The 18,661-nt window shown below is 42.9% G+C and overlaps 1 protein-coding gene across 3 annotated transcripts in view; it reads right to left on the bottom strand.

Annotated features, from left to right (window-relative positions):
* The window catches only part of Slc24a2 (solute carrier family 24 member 2), a 249,380-nt gene that overhangs the window by 94,177 nt on the left and 136,542 nt on the right, over positions 1-18,661 (bottom strand). For all 3 annotated transcript variants that reach the window (XM_050157376.1, XM_050157375.1, XM_050157373.1), the window contains exon 3: positions 1,241-1,349. In XM_050157376.1, the coding sequence (XP_050013333.1) occupies positions 1,241-1,349 (109 nt within the window). The remainder of the gene's footprint in view (positions 1-1,240; positions 1,350-18,661) is intronic.

The raw sequence follows: 18,661 nt of genomic DNA, 5'->3' as shown, positions 1-18,661 counted from the left end.
AAGATGGATGCCCCAACGGTACAGAGGAACTTTGGGTGACTGTCCAGGCAGCGAGATGTCTCTGTCATTTCTAGAGTTTTGGACTTCCTATTTACTTAGGTATTATTATATCCTTCTGGAGTCTTTGATGGAGTTGAAGAATGAATAGATAGTTATAGTTTTCCTTAGTTATGATAAGAGATAAAATAGATATAAATATTGTAACTGTAATTCTTACTTGATAACTCTTTTGTTATATGTAATTTTACCATGTTAAAGTTAAAGCCTTTCTTTTTTGTTTAAACAGAAAAAGGGGAAATGATGTGGGAGTGATTTCTTATTAATAAAGAAACTGCCTAGGCCCCTTGATAGGCCCACCCTTAGGTGGGTGGAGAAAACAGAAGAGAATTCTGGGAAAAAGAATCTTAGTAGAGGAGTCGCCATGATTCTCCAGCTCCAGACAGACGCAGGTTAAGATCCTCCCTGGTAAGCCAGCTCGTGGGCTACACAGAATATTAGAAATGGGTTAGAACAATATGTAAGAGCTAGCCAATAAGAAGCTGGAACTAGCCGGGCCAGGCAGTGTTTAATAGTATACAGTTTCCGTGTAATTATTTCGGGGCATAAGCTAGCCATGCAGGCGGCCGGGTGCCGGGGATGCAGCCCTGCCGCCGCTCCTATTTCAACACATAATATACTGGGTTCTTTGTGATAGCCGTGGGAGGTGAGCCAGGCCTTTTGGGTCCCCAATGACTGGTCTCAAGGAGTTATGCAGGGCCTTTTGAATGCTTAGATGCTACCCCCACCCACCTGCCAAGAAAACAGTACCATGTTACTGGTCTTCAGAGAACATCGCTCTCTAAATTATTCATAGCCCTCCGCAGGAATAGAGTTCTTTTTCCTATTCTTTTTAGGGTTTGCAATTTATCTTCACACACAACTTTGTTGAAAGTGATAAAGGGAAATACCAGACGGGAGGGAGACCTTTCTGTCTGTCCCTGCCTCCAAACAAACTGTGTTTATGCCAAAGGCATCAACAGACAGAATCGGCACGTGGAACTCATATTCTCCTCCCGGCGTAAAACCACCCTGCCAGGAACTGAGCACTGGTGAATGAAGCCCATGGCAGAGTCAAGATTTCAACTCATGATATTAACCAAGAGGAGTTTGGCAGGTGTGTGTAACCTCAGCATACATATGCAAAGTGTTCGACATCCTCCTCTCCCCCAACAGCAATCCCAAACCCAAGCGTGACGGTTACCTTCGGCGAGCGGGTCAAGGGTGTGTATCATGAGCTGGAAGATGCTATTCCTCATAAGACTGTTGTGGAGAGAGGCAGAACTCCCACCTCGCTGGAGGCGTGGCTTCGCCTGAGCGGAGAAACCAAAGAGGTTGTTAGTTCTCAGCAATGAACACCATGTGCATCACAGAGGGGCCTCGCCCAGCCTGTGGTCACTCATCTCTGCTACATGGGCATACAAAGTTGAACCAAAGAACTTCAAAGCACCTTTCAAACGCCCCAAGGAAATGGTTTTTCTACTAAATGCATCCATTTTGACCCCCACCTCCGCCCCTTTTTAACCAAAGAGGTTGGTACAAAGCAGGCAGGGTGTGGCATGCTTCACACCAGGGATTCCATTTCGTTCTCAGAATGAGCCTCGTGGGCCCGAGGTTGTTAGTATTAACCTGAAGTCTCTGAGGAGTGAAATGAGGTTCTGGGTCACACAGACAGAAAGTGTTGGGTAGGGGCGTGGATTCCAGGTTTGCTTTTCTTAAAGACTCTTCATAACCTAGCAGATAGTCTTTAATATTTTTAGATTGTGTATTCTATCAGCAAGATCTTTGTTTGTACCTGTGTCTATGTCACCAGACGAGCTACACCATATCGTCTTACACGACTTCTGGGGTTCCTATCTCTAGCCTCTGACCCAGGAAGCTCTGAGGTCCCTGTTAAGTGAGAAACTGAAAGGGACTTTCCTATTGTGTCCCCAGAAACAGCTTCCTGGCTTCCAAGAAGCCTCCTTGGTACCAGGTCCTTCTAGTTGTATGCTCTGATAGCTGGACCCCAGTGAGCTTCAGGAGATAGGGTTATGAACAAACTTTTACTTTTTTCTTCAAAAACAGTCTTAAATCAAACCAAAGCTGCCCAAACCCTCTTTATTTGGACAGCTTTTTAATCCTGACTAGAAATGGCGTTCTTCTTTGTGGTTGAGTCTGTGGTGGTGAACACAGAGGACAGAGACAGACTTGAGGAGGAGGGCTGCTATAAGCAGATTCATTATTTGTTGATTTATTTATTTTTTATTTTTCAAGACAGGGTTTCTCTGTAGAGCCCCGACTGTCCTGATCCATGCTGTGGATCATGCTGGCCTTTAACTCACAGACATCTACCATCTACCTGCCTCGTCTCACTAAATCCACTGCCATGCCTGACTTAGATTACTTTTTTTTTTTAAAATTTAACTGTTGGTCCAAAAAATTGACAAGAAAATTTTATATGGTCTGGAAAAAATCAAAACCCCATTTTCACCAAGTCTTCAAACTTCTCCATCACAAATTTTCCATGAGACCCCACAATTAATCACATGTGGATAGGGTGATACATTGTAGGACAACTCATCTTTAGAATATTGTAACACAAAAGAAATACAGTTCCCAGTTATTGACCTTATGTCTGTTACTCCAGAAAATACTTATTAAGGGACACGGTTCAAACATTGTTGGTAAACCTAAAATCTATTGCAAGTTTGGAGTATGGGTAAAAATCTCAGTATGTAATACAGGGAGAAATCAGCAGGGATTTTATTGTAATTCTATTAAAGCTGTATTCCTAACCCATCAGAGTTCGGGGGTGAATGAAGGAGAATAGTGGTGTCTTAGTGATGAACACCGTTTGAGCTCTTCAAAGGCAGCTGGAGTGTGAGCTGTACCTTGGCCTCGAGTCTAGTGTATCCTCTGGGTGCTCAGTGAATGTCACATCTTTGCTCTGAGTGTTAATGGAAGGCAATACTACAGGGTCACCAACATTTCCATGGCGATCCCTTTCATCCTTAAAAGCCTGTAACATTTAGAAATGCCCCGTGGCATTTAGTTATAGGGGCTTCAGATCAGCGCGGTTCAAAATATTCTAGGGGCAAAAGGAGCAGACTTAAACCCAGTGGAAATGGAATAACTGTTTGTTGAACACAAAAACTCACAAGGTCATTTCCTTGCCAGGCAGCACAATAGGAAATGTCATGTGTTAATTGCAGAGCAACTGAAAACGTGGTCGTTGTTAGTAATTTGTCATAATAACCACTGCTGCTACAGTGGTTATTCTGGGAAACCACAAGAACTCTGCTGTGTGTATCTCCGTTAGACCTGAGTTATGTCCATGGAAGACACTAAGCATTCTTTCAGGCAGTATTGCATATACTGAATGTTTACGTTTCATGCAATAATGCAAAGAGGGTGTGCATGCAGACCCACAAAGAAAACATTTCTCAAGCATTAGATCCCACACTGTCCCCACATCTCAGCCAACATCCCTTGGAATGTAATTTAGACATTCTTACCCCTTTCATGCTTATAAAAGTTCAGGCCCAATGGAAGAAAGAATTCAAGATTTTGAAACATTAAGACCAGAAATAATTTATGAGTGAATGCCAGAGTTCAATTGTTAGTAATTGTAGGACAGAAGTATACACCCCCCTCCAATGGATCAAACCACAAGTATTCCAAGGGAGAGGAAGATTTGCAAGCATAGAGCCCCTTCCCACCCCTGCCAGGCACTCTCCACAGGCACAGGAACAGGCAGGGCTACTGCTCCCTACCGGTAAAGATGGCTCTTCCTTGTCCCCAGGTGTAGACGACTGCAGAAGAGGAAAGGGCAGAAACAGAAGACAAAGAAATAAATAACCAATCCCACAGAGGCATTACATTTAATAGCAATTAATTAATTAACTAAATTTACATTTAAACCAATACAGAGATGGTTAGAGATGGTTATTTCTACTTCTGGTATGAGTTCAGTTAAAGTAGGAGCACACAGTTAATTTTTTTTAGACATATGACCCATTCTCCAAAGTCAAACCTGAATTTCCACTTCCGATATCTAGTAATAAAGGGCAGTGAAATCAACTATGGCCCAGCTTTAGAATACCATGAAATCATTAAAATACATGAGATGAAGTCATACATACTGAAATGGAAATGCATCAAGGGCAAACTATTTTTAAAATCATATTTATTACGTTTCTCTAACAAAGGTGAGTAATATCTTAGTGTATGTAAAGGGAAAGATTCTGCAAGAATTTAGTGTCATGCATAGTTATTGTTGTGTGATAGGATTTCAGGGAATTAACACTTTTTATGTTTTGGGGGAGTTTACATTCATTATCCCATATGTGGGATAATAAAACAATACCTGAAGAAGTTAGGCCCTGGATTAATGACCAGGATTATCTCACATGGAACCCAGACAGGCCACCCTTTATCCTCTCTCCACCATGTAACAACCCACCCTTTACCCCCCATCCCTACTACATTACAGGTCCTATTCTACAACAGAAATATGTTCAGGTAAGAAATGTTGAACAGAAGGGCAGGTCATCCGCCTAGAAAGAACACCAGACAAAGGCACACTGGAATTCCATTGGTGTGACCCGAATGGATGGCTTGGCTCCCTTATCTCAAAGGACATTTCCTTCTTACATAGAGTGAGGGCCATTCTTGGGCCTTTCCCATGATGTACAGGTTCTTTGGAAGCTCCACAAGCTCCACTTCCCCTGTCTCTTTATCCTAACCATGGGTGGTTGCAGCAAGAACAAAGCAGAACCTCAACCTCCTTCGTCTGGGCAACCTCTGGTCCTTCTTAGGGAGCCTGAGCAGACATGAGTCTGTGGTAATAATAATATACGTAAAGAAGGGGTGCAGTGCTGTCTGAAAAATCTTCACCAGTGCACGCTCTCCAGTTTTAGATCCTACCATACACATCATATAAAGAATGATATGCAGGGGCTGGAGAGATGGCTTAGTGGTTAAGATCACTGGCAGCTCTTCCAGAGGTCCTGAGTTCAATTCCCAGCAACCACATGGTGGCTCAGACCCATCTCTAATGAGATCCAGTGCACTCTTCTGGCCTGCAGGCAGACATACAGACAGAAAACTGTATACATAATAAATAAATCAATCTTAAAAAACATAATGATTTTCTTCCATATTCTATATGCAATGTGTTCCCTTGTGGGATAGATGGAGAGGAAATGGCTGTCTATGTGCCACTTATGATTGGCATGCTCAAAATCTTAGAAAGTAAGAAAACTGAATCCATTTATTTCTTCTCTTGTGTGATATAATGAGATAAATTTTGATCTTTAAAAATATATTTATTTTATATGTATGGGTATTTTGTATGCATGTATGTTTGTGTATCATGTACATGCCTGGCTCCCTCAGACATGGGTATGGGGTCCCCTGAGACTGGAGTTATAGACAACTGTGAGTCACAATGTGGGGGCCGGGGACTGAAGTGGGGTCCTCTGGAAGAACAACCAGTGCTCTTAACAGCTGAGTCATCTTTCCAGTAGTACGCACGATATAATTTTTAAGACTAATAAATTTGTTACTTAATAAAGTTGACGTTAAATATTTCACAGACATTCAATCAAATATTTTAACGATCTTAATTTTGTTGAAATCCCTTTTTGGACCTTGAAATCAATGCAATGTATGTTCCCTTCTGTTTCTAAACATTGTTACAGATTCATGTAGAACCTGTGTGTGTCAGACACAGACAGACAGACAGACATACAGATAAGGTCTGGGGTGGTGAAAATTTCCCAGAACAGTCCATGGGTATCAGTAAATTTGCCATAACCCTTTCTTTGGGGGTTATCTCTCAGTGACTTCTTGAAAAATACCACAAGACACTACCTCCGATGCCCTGGTTGCCAAGAACGGCCTTGGAAATGGAAGCGGACTGGAAGTTGTCCTTTGATTTCTTGCTCTGCTCTGAGAGGCACTCTGTGAGTCCATTGTGCAAAGGCAGGTTCTTTGTTCTTCCACATCAGACAGCTCAACAAACGGCTCCACATTCTACAGAGTAGCCCTCCGGGGAAATTTCCCAGTGCAGCTAGCTTAGCCTTTGGACACACATTGGGACTAGCTGCCAGAACACGCCTTTACAGTTAGCTAATTTATACCTGGTGGCTAAACGGGAAGCAAAGAACCGTGAGGCGGACTGATATGTCAGGACAAAAAGAACGGAATGAAACCGCGGAAGAATAAAGGGCGCGCTTCAGAAGAGCAAAAATGCTCAGCTGAGTGTTTGAATTTTTAAAAGCACGTGTAACGTAATTATTTGAGGAAGAAAAATAAAAAAAACAAGACTACATTTTGGTCTGAATGAAAGAAAAAAATATTTACCCCACTGAATTTTTCTCTTACGAGCTAGAAGGATCATAACGTCGGCAGGCTGAAGGACCACGCCTAGCACACAGATTCTGCAAGGAACACGGTACAGAGAGACATCTGGAGCCTTTACAAGGTGTTCTGCTGTTTCATGTCACGGAAGTTGATATCATTAGTTTTCTCCCAAGTATGATTTTCAGACATGAATGTGTATCAGGTTACATCATGTCGCTGTAGGTGGCACAGACATGGCAGGTGAGGCCACTTTCCTGTAGCTGTCGCGAAGGTGGCAGGTGATAAAGGCCGCTTCCCACCCCATGTGATTCCTAGTGCTCACAGTCCTGACAGTGTGCTCCTGAGTTTTGAATTCACCGGTGAAGGGGCTTTCGTGAACCGAAGGTAAACGAATCTCAAAGAAACTGTGTATGGTTGTATGACGTGTGTGTGGCCAATCGGTTGATTTATTTATCAAACATCTGAGAAGTTCAAATGTATTATGTGTTGAATAAGGCTAATAAGACTTCGATCTTGGTATCTTATAGTGCACTTTAAAAAAAAATCTAAATTTTAACAAAGTCCATTATTTCTGGATCCTATATCAATACTATCAATTTTGACTGTACTGACTTGAAATCCCCATTCCCACAGTCAGTTCAAAGGCCGACACACAGAAGAGTTCTGTCTAGCCAGTCGGCAGCACACAAAGAAATTTTTTAGCTTATTTAAGAGACTTTCTAAGGGACATCCAAGGGACATCCTGAAGGGTCTTAGGCTGTGGCTTTGGTGACTGAAGCAGTGATGTGGGCATCCCCTCTGTGTGCTGCGATTACCATTAATGAACAAAGAAACTGTGTTGGACCTATAGCAAGGCAGAACTTAGGTAGGCAGGAAAAGCTAGGCTGAGTGCTGGGAAAAGGAAGGGCGGAGTCAGAGAGAAGCCATGTAGCCGCTGGAAACAAATGCTGGGAAGTTTGCCGGTAAGCCACTGCCATGTGGCGATACACAGATTAACAGAAATGGGTTAAATTAATATGTAAGAGTTAGCCAATAAAAAGCTAGAGCTAATGAGCCAAGCAGTGATTTAATTAATACAGTTTTTGTGTGATTATTTCGGGTCTACATTAGCCCAGGTGGCCGGGAACCCACAAGCAGACCTCCTCCAACAAAGCAGTCCTCTTTTCCCAGGCCAGGGTGTTATAAAGTATTCTGTAATTCAATTTTTTATTCAATGTGAATGGGCTCCTCCATCATTGCTCCGCAATAGTCATTTGGTGACTGCATTGAACTTGAGCAACGGGGATCATGCAGTATCTGATGTCTTTCTTAGATAAAATGCTACTTGCACACGGGAATTTTGCTAGCTGCTTATAATGGTTTTTAAAGTGCTCTGCCCCCCAGATGATAAAACCTATAACCCATTTGGAAGAATTTTAGAAATCCCCAAGTCTTTAAATCGTCCGCCCCCCCCATTTGGCCATGGGAAGTCTACTGGCTGCTGGCTGGGAGATGGGTTCACTGCATGACAAGTGCAGTTTTGATGTAACTCTGTGCACAGCTTTTCTGCTCCTCTGTCCTATTCCTGGCATGTGAAAATGAGGCAAAGGTTGCATAGCCCAGCTGGGTTGGACCACACAGTGAGCCATGCCTGTGGTTCACTCTGACCTGCAATTACTTGCAAAGTATACAACCAAGTGTGTCACCATGAAGACTTCCTATGCCAACAGAGAAGTCTGGAAAATGAGAGGTGGTTTCCTGAGCCAGTGACCGGGCATAGGACAGAGGGGAGACAGGAGCGTTCAGAATGCTGCAGCAAGAGCCGTTAACTTCCATTTCAAACCCTCTACCGAGTCCCAGGAGGCATACCAAAGACTAGGCAGCAGTACAGATAAAGGACATGTAGGCAAACATAAAGGTATTGTTTTTGTCATAACTGCGACCCAAGCCAGACATTCGACTAATTAAAATGTGAATCTAATATTTAGTTGGCATTAACTTTAACAACCCAGGATTGAGACAGTTGAGTGAGGGGTGACTTGATTGACATTCCTTAAAAATGGTGCATCCCTTTTCTGTCAATGTTCTTTTCTGTAAGAAAAACACATTCTAATTATCTTTCCCAGATAAAGCTAGATAAGCCTCAAAGCCTACTGGGAAGATGAGGTAACAGGCACAGAATCTCGAACTTAATAGGAAGAAAAGAAGCCCGACCACTTCTTAGATGGAAACCCAACTCCCGGCTCCTCCTTCTACCAGGTACCAGCACAGTGCTCAAGACACCAACAGAGGGGAAGTTAAGTAATTGCTTAGCGAAAGAAAGAAGAGAAGAAAACTCAGATGACTTTGGACTGTGTACTCATGCCGCACTCTCTGTCAATCATTCAGGAAAGTAAGAATTAAAAAAAATGCTGGCTGGATCTGGTAGCCCTGGATGATGCAATATCCCTACCACAGTTCTGCTTTACTGAGTCATCAGAGGGAGAAAGACTAGAAATGACCCAAGTAAGAAACGTTCTCAACTCGGGAGGTGGCACATGCCTTTAATCCCATCACTTGGGAGGCAGAGGCAGGTGAATCTCTGTGAGTTTGGGGCCAGCCTGGTCTACAAGAGCTAGTTCCAGGACAGCTTGGACTGTTAAACAGAGAAACCCTGTCTCAAAAAAAAAAAATGTTCTCACAGAAGCTCACATTCTAGAAGCAAAGCCGGTTGACCTTTTGTTTGAATAGATCATCTCCATCATCATGAATGTTTGGGGCAATGGAAAGAGATCTGAAAATAGATAAACCTTGAATGGAGAGAGTAGACAATAAATTGCCTGGAGAGAGTTAAAGAGCATCATTTGGGTTTATTTTATTTTTATTTATAAGGTATATAATACTCTGCCCGAATGCCAGAAGAGGGCACCAGATCTCATTAGAGATGGTTGTGAGCCACCATGTGGTTGCTGGGAATTGAACTCAGGACCTCTGGAAGAGCAGTCAGTGTTCTTAACCTCTGAGCCATCTCTCCAGCCCCATCATTTAATTTTTAGATCATCGTACAAGAGAAGAAATCAAGTCAGCTGAGAAGTGGTAGCCCATGGGATTCAGGGCCTATGTTGGTTTTGGGGTTTTCTGAACTGCTTCTTCTCAGCTATATCACATTGAGAAAGTGATCTCATTGCTCTGCTTTAACAACTTGATCCATGAAATAGGGATAAGACTATCTGACATACACGGCTGTTGTGAAAGTTAGGTGTCATGCACCTCTGAAGAGCTTCGACAAGATAAGGAATGACAGGTTAAAGTAGTTCTAGGCTAGACTTGGAAGTAGGGTGACTTCTATGGGAAGCAGGCAAGTTCACTGATGAGGGTGGAGGGAAGCGGCTTAAGTAGGAATCTAGGCAGGGCCACTATGGTATGTCCTAGCTTGGCATCTGTGGAAGGAAAGGCGACACAACAGATTCTATGTCCTTGACTTGGCTCCTGACCTTGTCCCTGTAACCTTCTAAAAGATAGCATGGACGAAGTGAGTTTAGCAGCTCGTATCGTCTATGCCCAAGGCTCTCAGGAGGAAGAAGACTGAGAGAAGAGAGAATGCAGATCTAAATGCACAGAGTTTCGAAACCTGAGTGTTCTATGATGCTGTCCTTTGGATGATGCTGCATATACAGGTGGAAGAGGTAGTATGGAACCAGAAAGCTGCTGGAGTGCTTTCCTCCTCTGGCTAGATTCTGGATTAGAGGTTCCTACACGCAAGAAGGCAGTCTGTATACAGATGATTCACGAGTGTGTCTGGTGCAGGCAAGCATGGGAGTGCCGACTGTCTCTTAAAGGGCGTGATTTGACTAAAGGGAGAAGTCCCTTCACAACTTGAAAAGAAGTTCACCATGCAAGAGGGCAGATTGCTATACCAAAAGGTTATGCTAGAGGCATGGCTTGAACTCTGCTGAGATTGTTAGGAAATGTAATTTGTGAATGATCAGTATGTAAGGCAGACAGTAGAGTAACATCAGGATACAGACAGGCCTGGACTATTATTGACAAACTTATATAATTATGCATGATCAATGTGGCTAACTATTGATCATATGCTGTTATCATAAGCATTCTGAACAATTATCGACATTGACTCTTGAACCTCTGTCACCTATCCTTTCTCCCTGTCATCCATCCATCCATCTGTCTATTATATCTATCATCTATCTATCTATCTATCTATCTATCTATCTATCTATCTATCTACCTATCTATCCTATAGTATATCATTATGTATCACCTATCTGCTACCATCAACCTTTAAGCAAACACAAACTGACTTCTTTACTCTTGAATAATAATAATTGTTGTTGTGTATGTGTGCACCTGTCGCAGTTCAAGTGTGGAGGCATGAAGACAACCTATGAGAGTCTGTTTTTTAACTCCATCCCTGGGAACTGAACTCAAGCCATCAAGCTTGGTGTAAGCATCTTTACCCAATGAACCATCTGTCTGACTATTCCCCCAAAGATAAAAATAAATAGAAGTCATCCTAATCTTTCCTTCTTGCTTACCAAGTAGTCATCTTGAACACTCCATCGGCACCACAGCTCCAAGCTTTAAATAGGACTTCTTAGTACCTCTTGCAGAACTGGCAAGTTATATGGGGTGCATCTGTACCCAGCTCCTCCACAGAGCCTCCCAAATACTGGAAGTTGTAAGATCGTTGTGGATGGAATTCACCTCTGTGCTTTCCATGGTCCCTGCCTGTGGCGACTTAAAATGCAACCAGGTGGCATGTCCGCGTGAACCACTCAGGTGGGATGGGGCTGTGTGCTTCAGCTAGTGAAGCTCCCTGTGACATTGGTTAAGTTAATAGTCACGGGGATTATTTAGGTCCACTTCTCCAACGACTACTTAATCTTCCTTATTAAGCAGGTATACGGAAGACAGTAATCTGTGCTTTACAGACGGAGAGTGAGAGGCAGGAAGGGCCTCAGGCTGTTTCTGTACTAGCGATATGTCACACCAGGGCCAAGCCATTTAATTTAGGACTTAACAGTCTACCTACCACTGTTCTTTCTTGCCTCCCCCTGAACAATTCAGAGGCTGCTAATTGATTTCATTGTATTGTTCTCGTGATTCTCAGAATTGCTAGTGAACAATTGTGATATGCCTCCCCCCCCCCAACACCGTCTGTTAGGGTTGGTATATATAAGACACGCACATTGCCCTCGACTGGTTAGGAACCCAGAATACATTCATAAATGGTCTCATTGCTTTATTTGTTTAACCTTTTGCAGGGCTGGTGGTTAAGCTGAAGGCCTCACACATGCTTGACAAGTACCCTACCATTGAGCTGGACTCCTGCCTTCCTCCTTTGTAGGAAAGAGTGCCTACGAGGATGTGCTGTGTGTGCACACATGCACGTGCAATGCATGTGATGTGTTTGTGCACAGATGTCTATAGATGGTGCATGCACATGACTGTATACTGGACGTTCACAAAAGGCACTTTCTCCTATCGCTTCCCATCTCAGCTGCTAAAGTCAGGATCTCTCACTGAGGGTGGAGATCATCAAGTAGACGACAGACCACCTGGCCAGTGAACCCCAGGGCTCCTTTTGTGTCTACCTACTCAATGCTGGGAGGCAAGCTACCATATTTTTTTTATATGGATGATGGAGATCTGAACTCAAACACATGTCTTCACACATGTGCAGCAAACACTCAACTGATGGAACTATCTCCCTAGCCCTGATTGCTTTTTAGGATCCAGTAAATACTAGTGCTGGACAAACTAAAGACTATGCAAATCAAGCATCATTTAGCAAAAATGGGAATTATTTATGGAAAGCATAATATATATATAAACATATATATATATAAACATATATATATATATATATAAAATGCCTCACCAAATCTTTAAATTAGTAAGTGTCCTAAGCACTTCTGTATCCTTTACTACACACAGATCCTGAGACTGATAGAGGCTGGGTGATTTATTCAAGGTCCTATAGCCAATGAATGGCAGAGCTGGGATATGAGCTCAGCTAGCTGGTCTTTGGAGCGTTCAAGAGTGTTGGAAAATAAGCAAGTGGAATTTTCCTTCTAGTAACCTGTGGGAAAAAAGTGGCAAGCAACAGAACTCCAAATGCAGTGAAAATATTAAGAACTGTTTATGAACTTGGACTTCAAATAGAAATCAGATGATGCCAAGCAATTGTTCAGAATTTAGGATGACGGATTTTATTTGTATTGATTAGGTACACATTTGTTTTGCTGGGAATTGTGAGCGAGTACTTGAGAGTAGACAAAGCATAGGAATTAATTTTCCTGTCATTTGTCTCTTTAAGAATTATAATTTAGACTCACCCACAACTGTCAGAGTGTTTTAAAAATATAATTTCTGTCTCTTAAGGGTCATGGAGGCACTTTTAATGGCCGTCACAATGTAACAAGTGCAAATGAGTTTCTTCATACATCAAGATGGCTTGTATTAGAACTCAGTAACTCAGCAATAGATAGGAGGAGAGCTGTCTGGCGGCCTGGCTCACTCACCGTGTGGCCAGGAGCAGGTCCTGCTCTGTATGCTGTTTATCTAGAAGCACATGGGCGTCCAATTTTCAATCACTTTTTGGCACTTTCTCCATCTCGGAATAAGCTCAGAAAATAAAGAATCAGCCTTAATGATGGAAGCATTGATGGGTTGTGGACCTCTCACTGTAGTATATGTTATTTTAAAATGAAGAAGAATGTGTGGGTGGAAGTTGCATCATTTCAAATTAAATGTGATATTTTCAGATATACTAAGCAGGTTATCTAGGATCTAACCATCATGCCTGAAATCGTACACTGTGACTGATCTTTAATCCTGGACTTAATATGTTTGCTCATTGGGAGAGATGCTGGTAAAGACAATTAAAAATATGAAGAGCATGACTGTGTCTACAGAGATGTAAACTCGGTGTCCAGCAAAATTCAAGGATTACGAGGAACCAGATGCCTAATGTATGAATAAAAGTAAAACTGATAAAATTTCAAGTGTGACTCAGGTTTTCATATCACAAATATCCTTGCTAATTTTCTTTAGATGCCTTCATAGATTGACGTGTGAGAACAAAAGTCTACAGGGGAAGCAATGCAATATGGTCATTGTGAGCATTGTAAAGCTTTTCATATGGTCTCTGTGATGTAAGATTCACTTAGTAACGCAAAGTATTTATCCTTTACGCATTCCACTTCCCATCCTGGAAATGCTGCTTCTGCTTTCCCACCCGGCTCCTGCAGCACCTGACAGTTTCCACGAGCGCAGAAAAACAGACACCCTGGCTTTAGTGGAGGCGTTCCCAGGAATCAGTAAACACAACGCAGCGCAATTTGAACACTTAATGAGCATTAACGTAAACACACTTTGGAGAGAACAATGAAATACCAAGTACAAAGTCTTTTCTGTTGAAAATGTACTGACACTGGGGATTAGGGGCATCTTTCTTTTTAATTAATTAATTTATTTATTAAAGATTTCTGCCTCCTCCCCGCCACTGCCTCCCATTTCCCTCCCCTCCCCCACAAAGTCCCCCTCCCTCATCAGCTCAAAGAGCAATCAGGGTTCCCTGCCCTATGGGCAGTCCAAGGACCACCCACCTCCATCCAGGTGAGCATCCAAACTGCCTAGGCTCCCACAAAGCCAGTATGTGCAGTAGGATCAAAAACCCATTGCCATTGTTCTTGAGTTCTCAGCAGTCCTCATTATCCACTATGTTCTGAGAGTCCGGTTTTATCCCAGGCATTTTCAGACCCGGGGCCAGCTGGCCTTGGTGAGTTCCCCATAGAACATCCCCATTGTCTCAGTGTGTTGGGTGCACCCCTCGCGGTCCTGAGTTCCTTGCTCGTGCTCTCTCTCCTTCTGCTCCTGATTAGGGGCATCTTTTAATCTGCTCTTCTGTTCTTGGTTGGGGCCAAGAGGCGGCTAAAGCTGTTCACCCCACTGCAGTGAGTGAAAGCGGACACAACCATGCGGCTACTTCTCCATGCCCTTCCCACCGGGCCTCCCATCTCCTCTCTAATCTGCCCTCTGTATTGCTTATCTCGCCTCTCTTTCCCACCATGGATCATCCATTTGAGAGCACACACCATTTTTATTTCACTTTAATTCCCAGTATATACTGTAGTGATGCTAGGGGCTCAGTAAATGCACACTTAGTAATAGGTAAATCACTGAGCCATTGCTTATCTATAACGATGCTGGCGGAAAATGGCTTTTGGTTAGCCCAAGGTTGATCTGTGTCACTTTCCTCGTGCTTTTGATACTTCTGATGACCCAGCGCCTCTCGAGTTTCTTCCCTCATCACAGGGGTGTACACTCTGGTCTGATTCATCTTCTCAGTCTTTGGAAAGACACCAGCTTAAACCTGCCTTCTTTGAACTTTGGCCAGAATGAGCATTTCCCGACACTGTGAGGACTGACTGGATTTGGACTCAGGAGATACACCCCTGGCCAAGTCTGGGGGGGGTGTCCAAAGGCGTGTAACTGAGGAGGGAAGTCTACTCTGGATGTGGTGGCACCATCCCATGGCTGGGGCCTGGACTGGATAAGAGGGAAAGAGGAAGACACCGAGGGCCAACTCTCACCTTGTTCTGCTTCTTGACTGTGGATGCAACGGGACCAGCTGTTTCATGATTCTGCTTCCAGGTTTTTCCCTCAACTGGCTGTGCCTCCAAACAGGGAGCCCCAATAAACTGGTTATTCCTACCTTAAACTGCTTTTTTTCCCTTTCCTTTTTTCTCTTTTTTTGCTTAGGCATTTGGTCACAGCAATAAAAAACAAAAAACTAATCAAAAATGATTCTTAATAGGCCAAGGATGCCATGTTATATGCTTTATTGGAATTGTAGGCTTTTCTAGGCAAGACTGTCTTACATCTTCCACGTCTTTACTATACTCCATATTTGTCTGCCATTGTGCTAAGGCCACACGTAGACTCAACAAACTGCTCTTTTTGTTGCTGGTCACAAGGGCAGGCCCAGCGCTCTGCAAGAAAGGATGACACTTAAGTAGGTAGAAAAACTACGAGGAAGAAAGTATGAGGCATTTGGATCCAGGATTTGATTTTCAGGTTACAGCTAACGGACATTATTTGACTAGTATACAATGGCATCTTTGACCTATTCTCTGGCTTGATCCCTGGGAGCCTGTGCATATTTCAAACAAATTTCTGCATAAACCCAAATTATCTGGGATTTATGCTAAGCTTATCATTTCTGGGTCAAATGATAGGACCACTTTTAGTTTGACTGTTACACTATTTTTTTAATTTTTTTAAATTAATTTATTTATTTATTAAAGATTTCTGTCTCTTCCCCACCGCCGCCTCCCCTTTCCCTCCCCCTCCCCCAATCAAGTCCCCCTCCCTCGTCAGCCCAAAAAGCAATCAGGGTTCTCTGCCCTGTGGGAAGTCCAAGGACCACCCACCTCCATCCAGGTCTAGTAAGGTGAGCATCCACGAAACTGCCTAGGCTCCCACGAAACCAATAGGTCCAGTAGAATAAAAAACCCGTTGCCATTGTTCTTGAGGTCTCAGTAGTCCTCCTTGTCCGCTATGTTCAGCGAGACCAGTTTTGACCCAGGCTTTTTCAGACCCAGGCCAGCTGGCCTTGGTGAGTTCCTGATAGAACATCCCCATTGTCTCAGTGTATGGGTGCACCCCTCGCGGTCCTGAGTTTCTTGCTTGTGCTCTCTCTCCTTCTGCTCCTGATTTGGACCTTGAGATTTCAGTCCGGTGCTCCAATGTGGGTCTCTGTCTCTGTCTCCTTTCATCGCCTGATGAAGGTTAATATTCAGGAGGATGCCTATATGATTTTCTTTGGGGTCTCTTTCTTATTTAGCTTCTCTAAGAACCCGAATTATAGGTTCAATGTCCTTTATTTATGGCTAGAAACCAAATATGAGTGAGTACATCCCATGTTCCTCTTTTTGGGTCTGGCTTACCTCACTCAGGATGGTGTTTTCTATTTCCATCCATTTGCCTGCAAACTTCAAGAAGTCCTTGTTTTTTACTGCTGAGTAGTACTCTAATATGTATATATTCCATACTCTCTTCATCCATTCTTCCATTGAAGGGCATCTAGGTTGTTTCCAGGTTCTGGCTATTACAAACAATGCTGCTATAAACATAGTAGAGCATATACTTTTGTTGTATGATAAGGCCTCTCTTGGGTATATTCCCAAGAGTGGTATTGCTGGGTCCATGGGTAGGTGGATCCCAAATTTCCTGAGAAACCTCCACACTGCTTTCCAGAGTGGTTGCACAAGTTTGCATTCCCACCAGCAATGGATGAGTGTACCCCTTTCTTCACAACCTCTCCAGCAAAGGCTATCATTGGTGTTTTTGATTTTCGCCATTCTGACAGGTGTAAGATGGTATCTTAAAGTTGTCTTGATTTGCATTTCCCTGATCGCTAAGGAAGTTGAGCATGACCTTAAGTGTCTTTTGGCCATTTGAACTTCTTCTGTTGAGAGATCTCTGTTCATCTCAGTGCCCCATTTTATAATTGGGTTGATTAGCCTTTTACGGTCTAGTTTCTTGAGTTCTTTATATATTTTGGAGATCAGACCTTTGTCAGTTGTGGGGACTGTTACACTATTTTCTGTAGTAGCTCTGTGTGCCATTTCACACTCACACGAGCGATGTGATTGATCAGGGTCTCTTTCCTTCTGGCCGACACTGTGGCTTATTGCTATTTCCTATTTTAGACACTCACACTGGTGCAGTGATAGCTGTTTGTGGTGACATCCTCTCTATGGCTTTCTCAGATGGTTTAGGTGGTGACCATCCCCCCATATACTTATTTGTTGGCTCTGGATTTCTGTCAGAGAACTCTGTGTGCAAATCCTTTGCCTACTTTCTAACTGGATTGGTTTTTTAAATATATTTTGCAAATTCTAAGTATACTCTATATACTCTTTTTTGTGAGATATCTTATTTGAAAATAATAATAATAATAATAATAATTTACCCTATGAGACTCTAAATAAAGTTTTTCTTGTGGCAAAAATTTCAATTTTGGTGATATTCATTTTTCCTTTTTTGTCATATTGTATGATTTTTGGATGGTCTATTTTCTTGGTGACGGATGCCCAACTGCTATTATGCATGCTAACTTTTGTATGTGTGGAAGTGCAGGTATATCTGTATCTTGGTGTGCGTGTGTGGAGGTCAGACTACAGCTCTTGGGAGCTGGTTCTCTCTTGTCACCTTGTGGGGTCTAGGGATCAAACTCAGGTATCGGGCCTCCATATAAGGGCCTCCATCTTCAAGCTATTACGCATTTTAGAGAGAAAGGGTGAGTACGGTTAACAAACCTACTTTCAGATTATACAGGTTGTATTGGGGGGGGGGCGGTGCTGCAATCGACAAGCAGGAAGTCTAAATAGAAACCATATGCTTCTCTCCCTCCATGCCCCCGCCCTCCATGCCCCTTGATTTGAGTGTGGAGGATGGAATCCAAGGCCTCCTGCATGCTGGGGGGAACACAGTAGCTGGGACTTTTAACACCAGACTCCCCAGGTCCCTTACTCTCTTTGCATTCCCAAGAAGACACAAAACACACTCCTCATTACCCTCCTGACAGGAGAGTAGAAAGAATGTATTTAGAAAACATAACCCGGGCTGGAGAGATGGCTCAGCGGTTAAGAGCATCACCTGCTCTACCAAAGGTCCTGAGTTCAATTCCCAGCAACCACATGGTGGCTCACAACCATCTGTAGTGGTGTCTGGTGGCCCCTTCTGGCCTGCAGGCATAGACAGACAGAATATTGTATACATAATAACTAACTAAATAAATATTAAAAAAAAAAAAAGAAAACATAACCCCCTGATCTTCATAGGACTATTTAAGGAACCTAGAGTATTGGTAATCATTATCTTTGATTTGAACAAAAATTTTAGGGTATTTAAAAAAATCTTTAATTATTATCAATTTCACAAATTTTTTAATCTTATGAGAGTCATCTAATTTATAAATTATAAAAGGAAAACCAGGGGTGAAATTGAGGTTTGATACTAGGATAGCGCTTCATATTTGCTGAAAATGTTGGGAGTTTAGTCTTAAAATAAAAAGAGATCTGGTTCCAGGCAGTGGCTGCGCTCTCCCCGGGCCTATCTTATCTGTTATCTGTCAATAGAACAACGGAAATTGTGTGCAATTGAAAACAGATGTAGCTCGGCAGTTCCAGAAATGGAAAGACGGGCGCTGGAAGGCTGAACTGCATTCCTGTCATAGGCAGCCAAGGACTGGACAGTGTCGCATCAGCAGCAGAGGCCAGCAAGCAGC

This window comes from Alexandromys fortis, unplaced genomic scaffold (genome assembly GCF_014885135.2).
Source record: "Alexandromys fortis isolate MF-2015 unplaced genomic scaffold, M_Fortis_MF-2015_v1.1 scaffold_64, whole genome shotgun sequence".
Taxonomy (NCBI): domain Eukaryota; kingdom Metazoa; phylum Chordata; class Mammalia; order Rodentia; family Cricetidae; genus Alexandromys; species Alexandromys fortis.
Note: the sequence above shows the minus strand (reverse complement) of the source record. Positions and strands in the feature narration are given on the sequence as shown.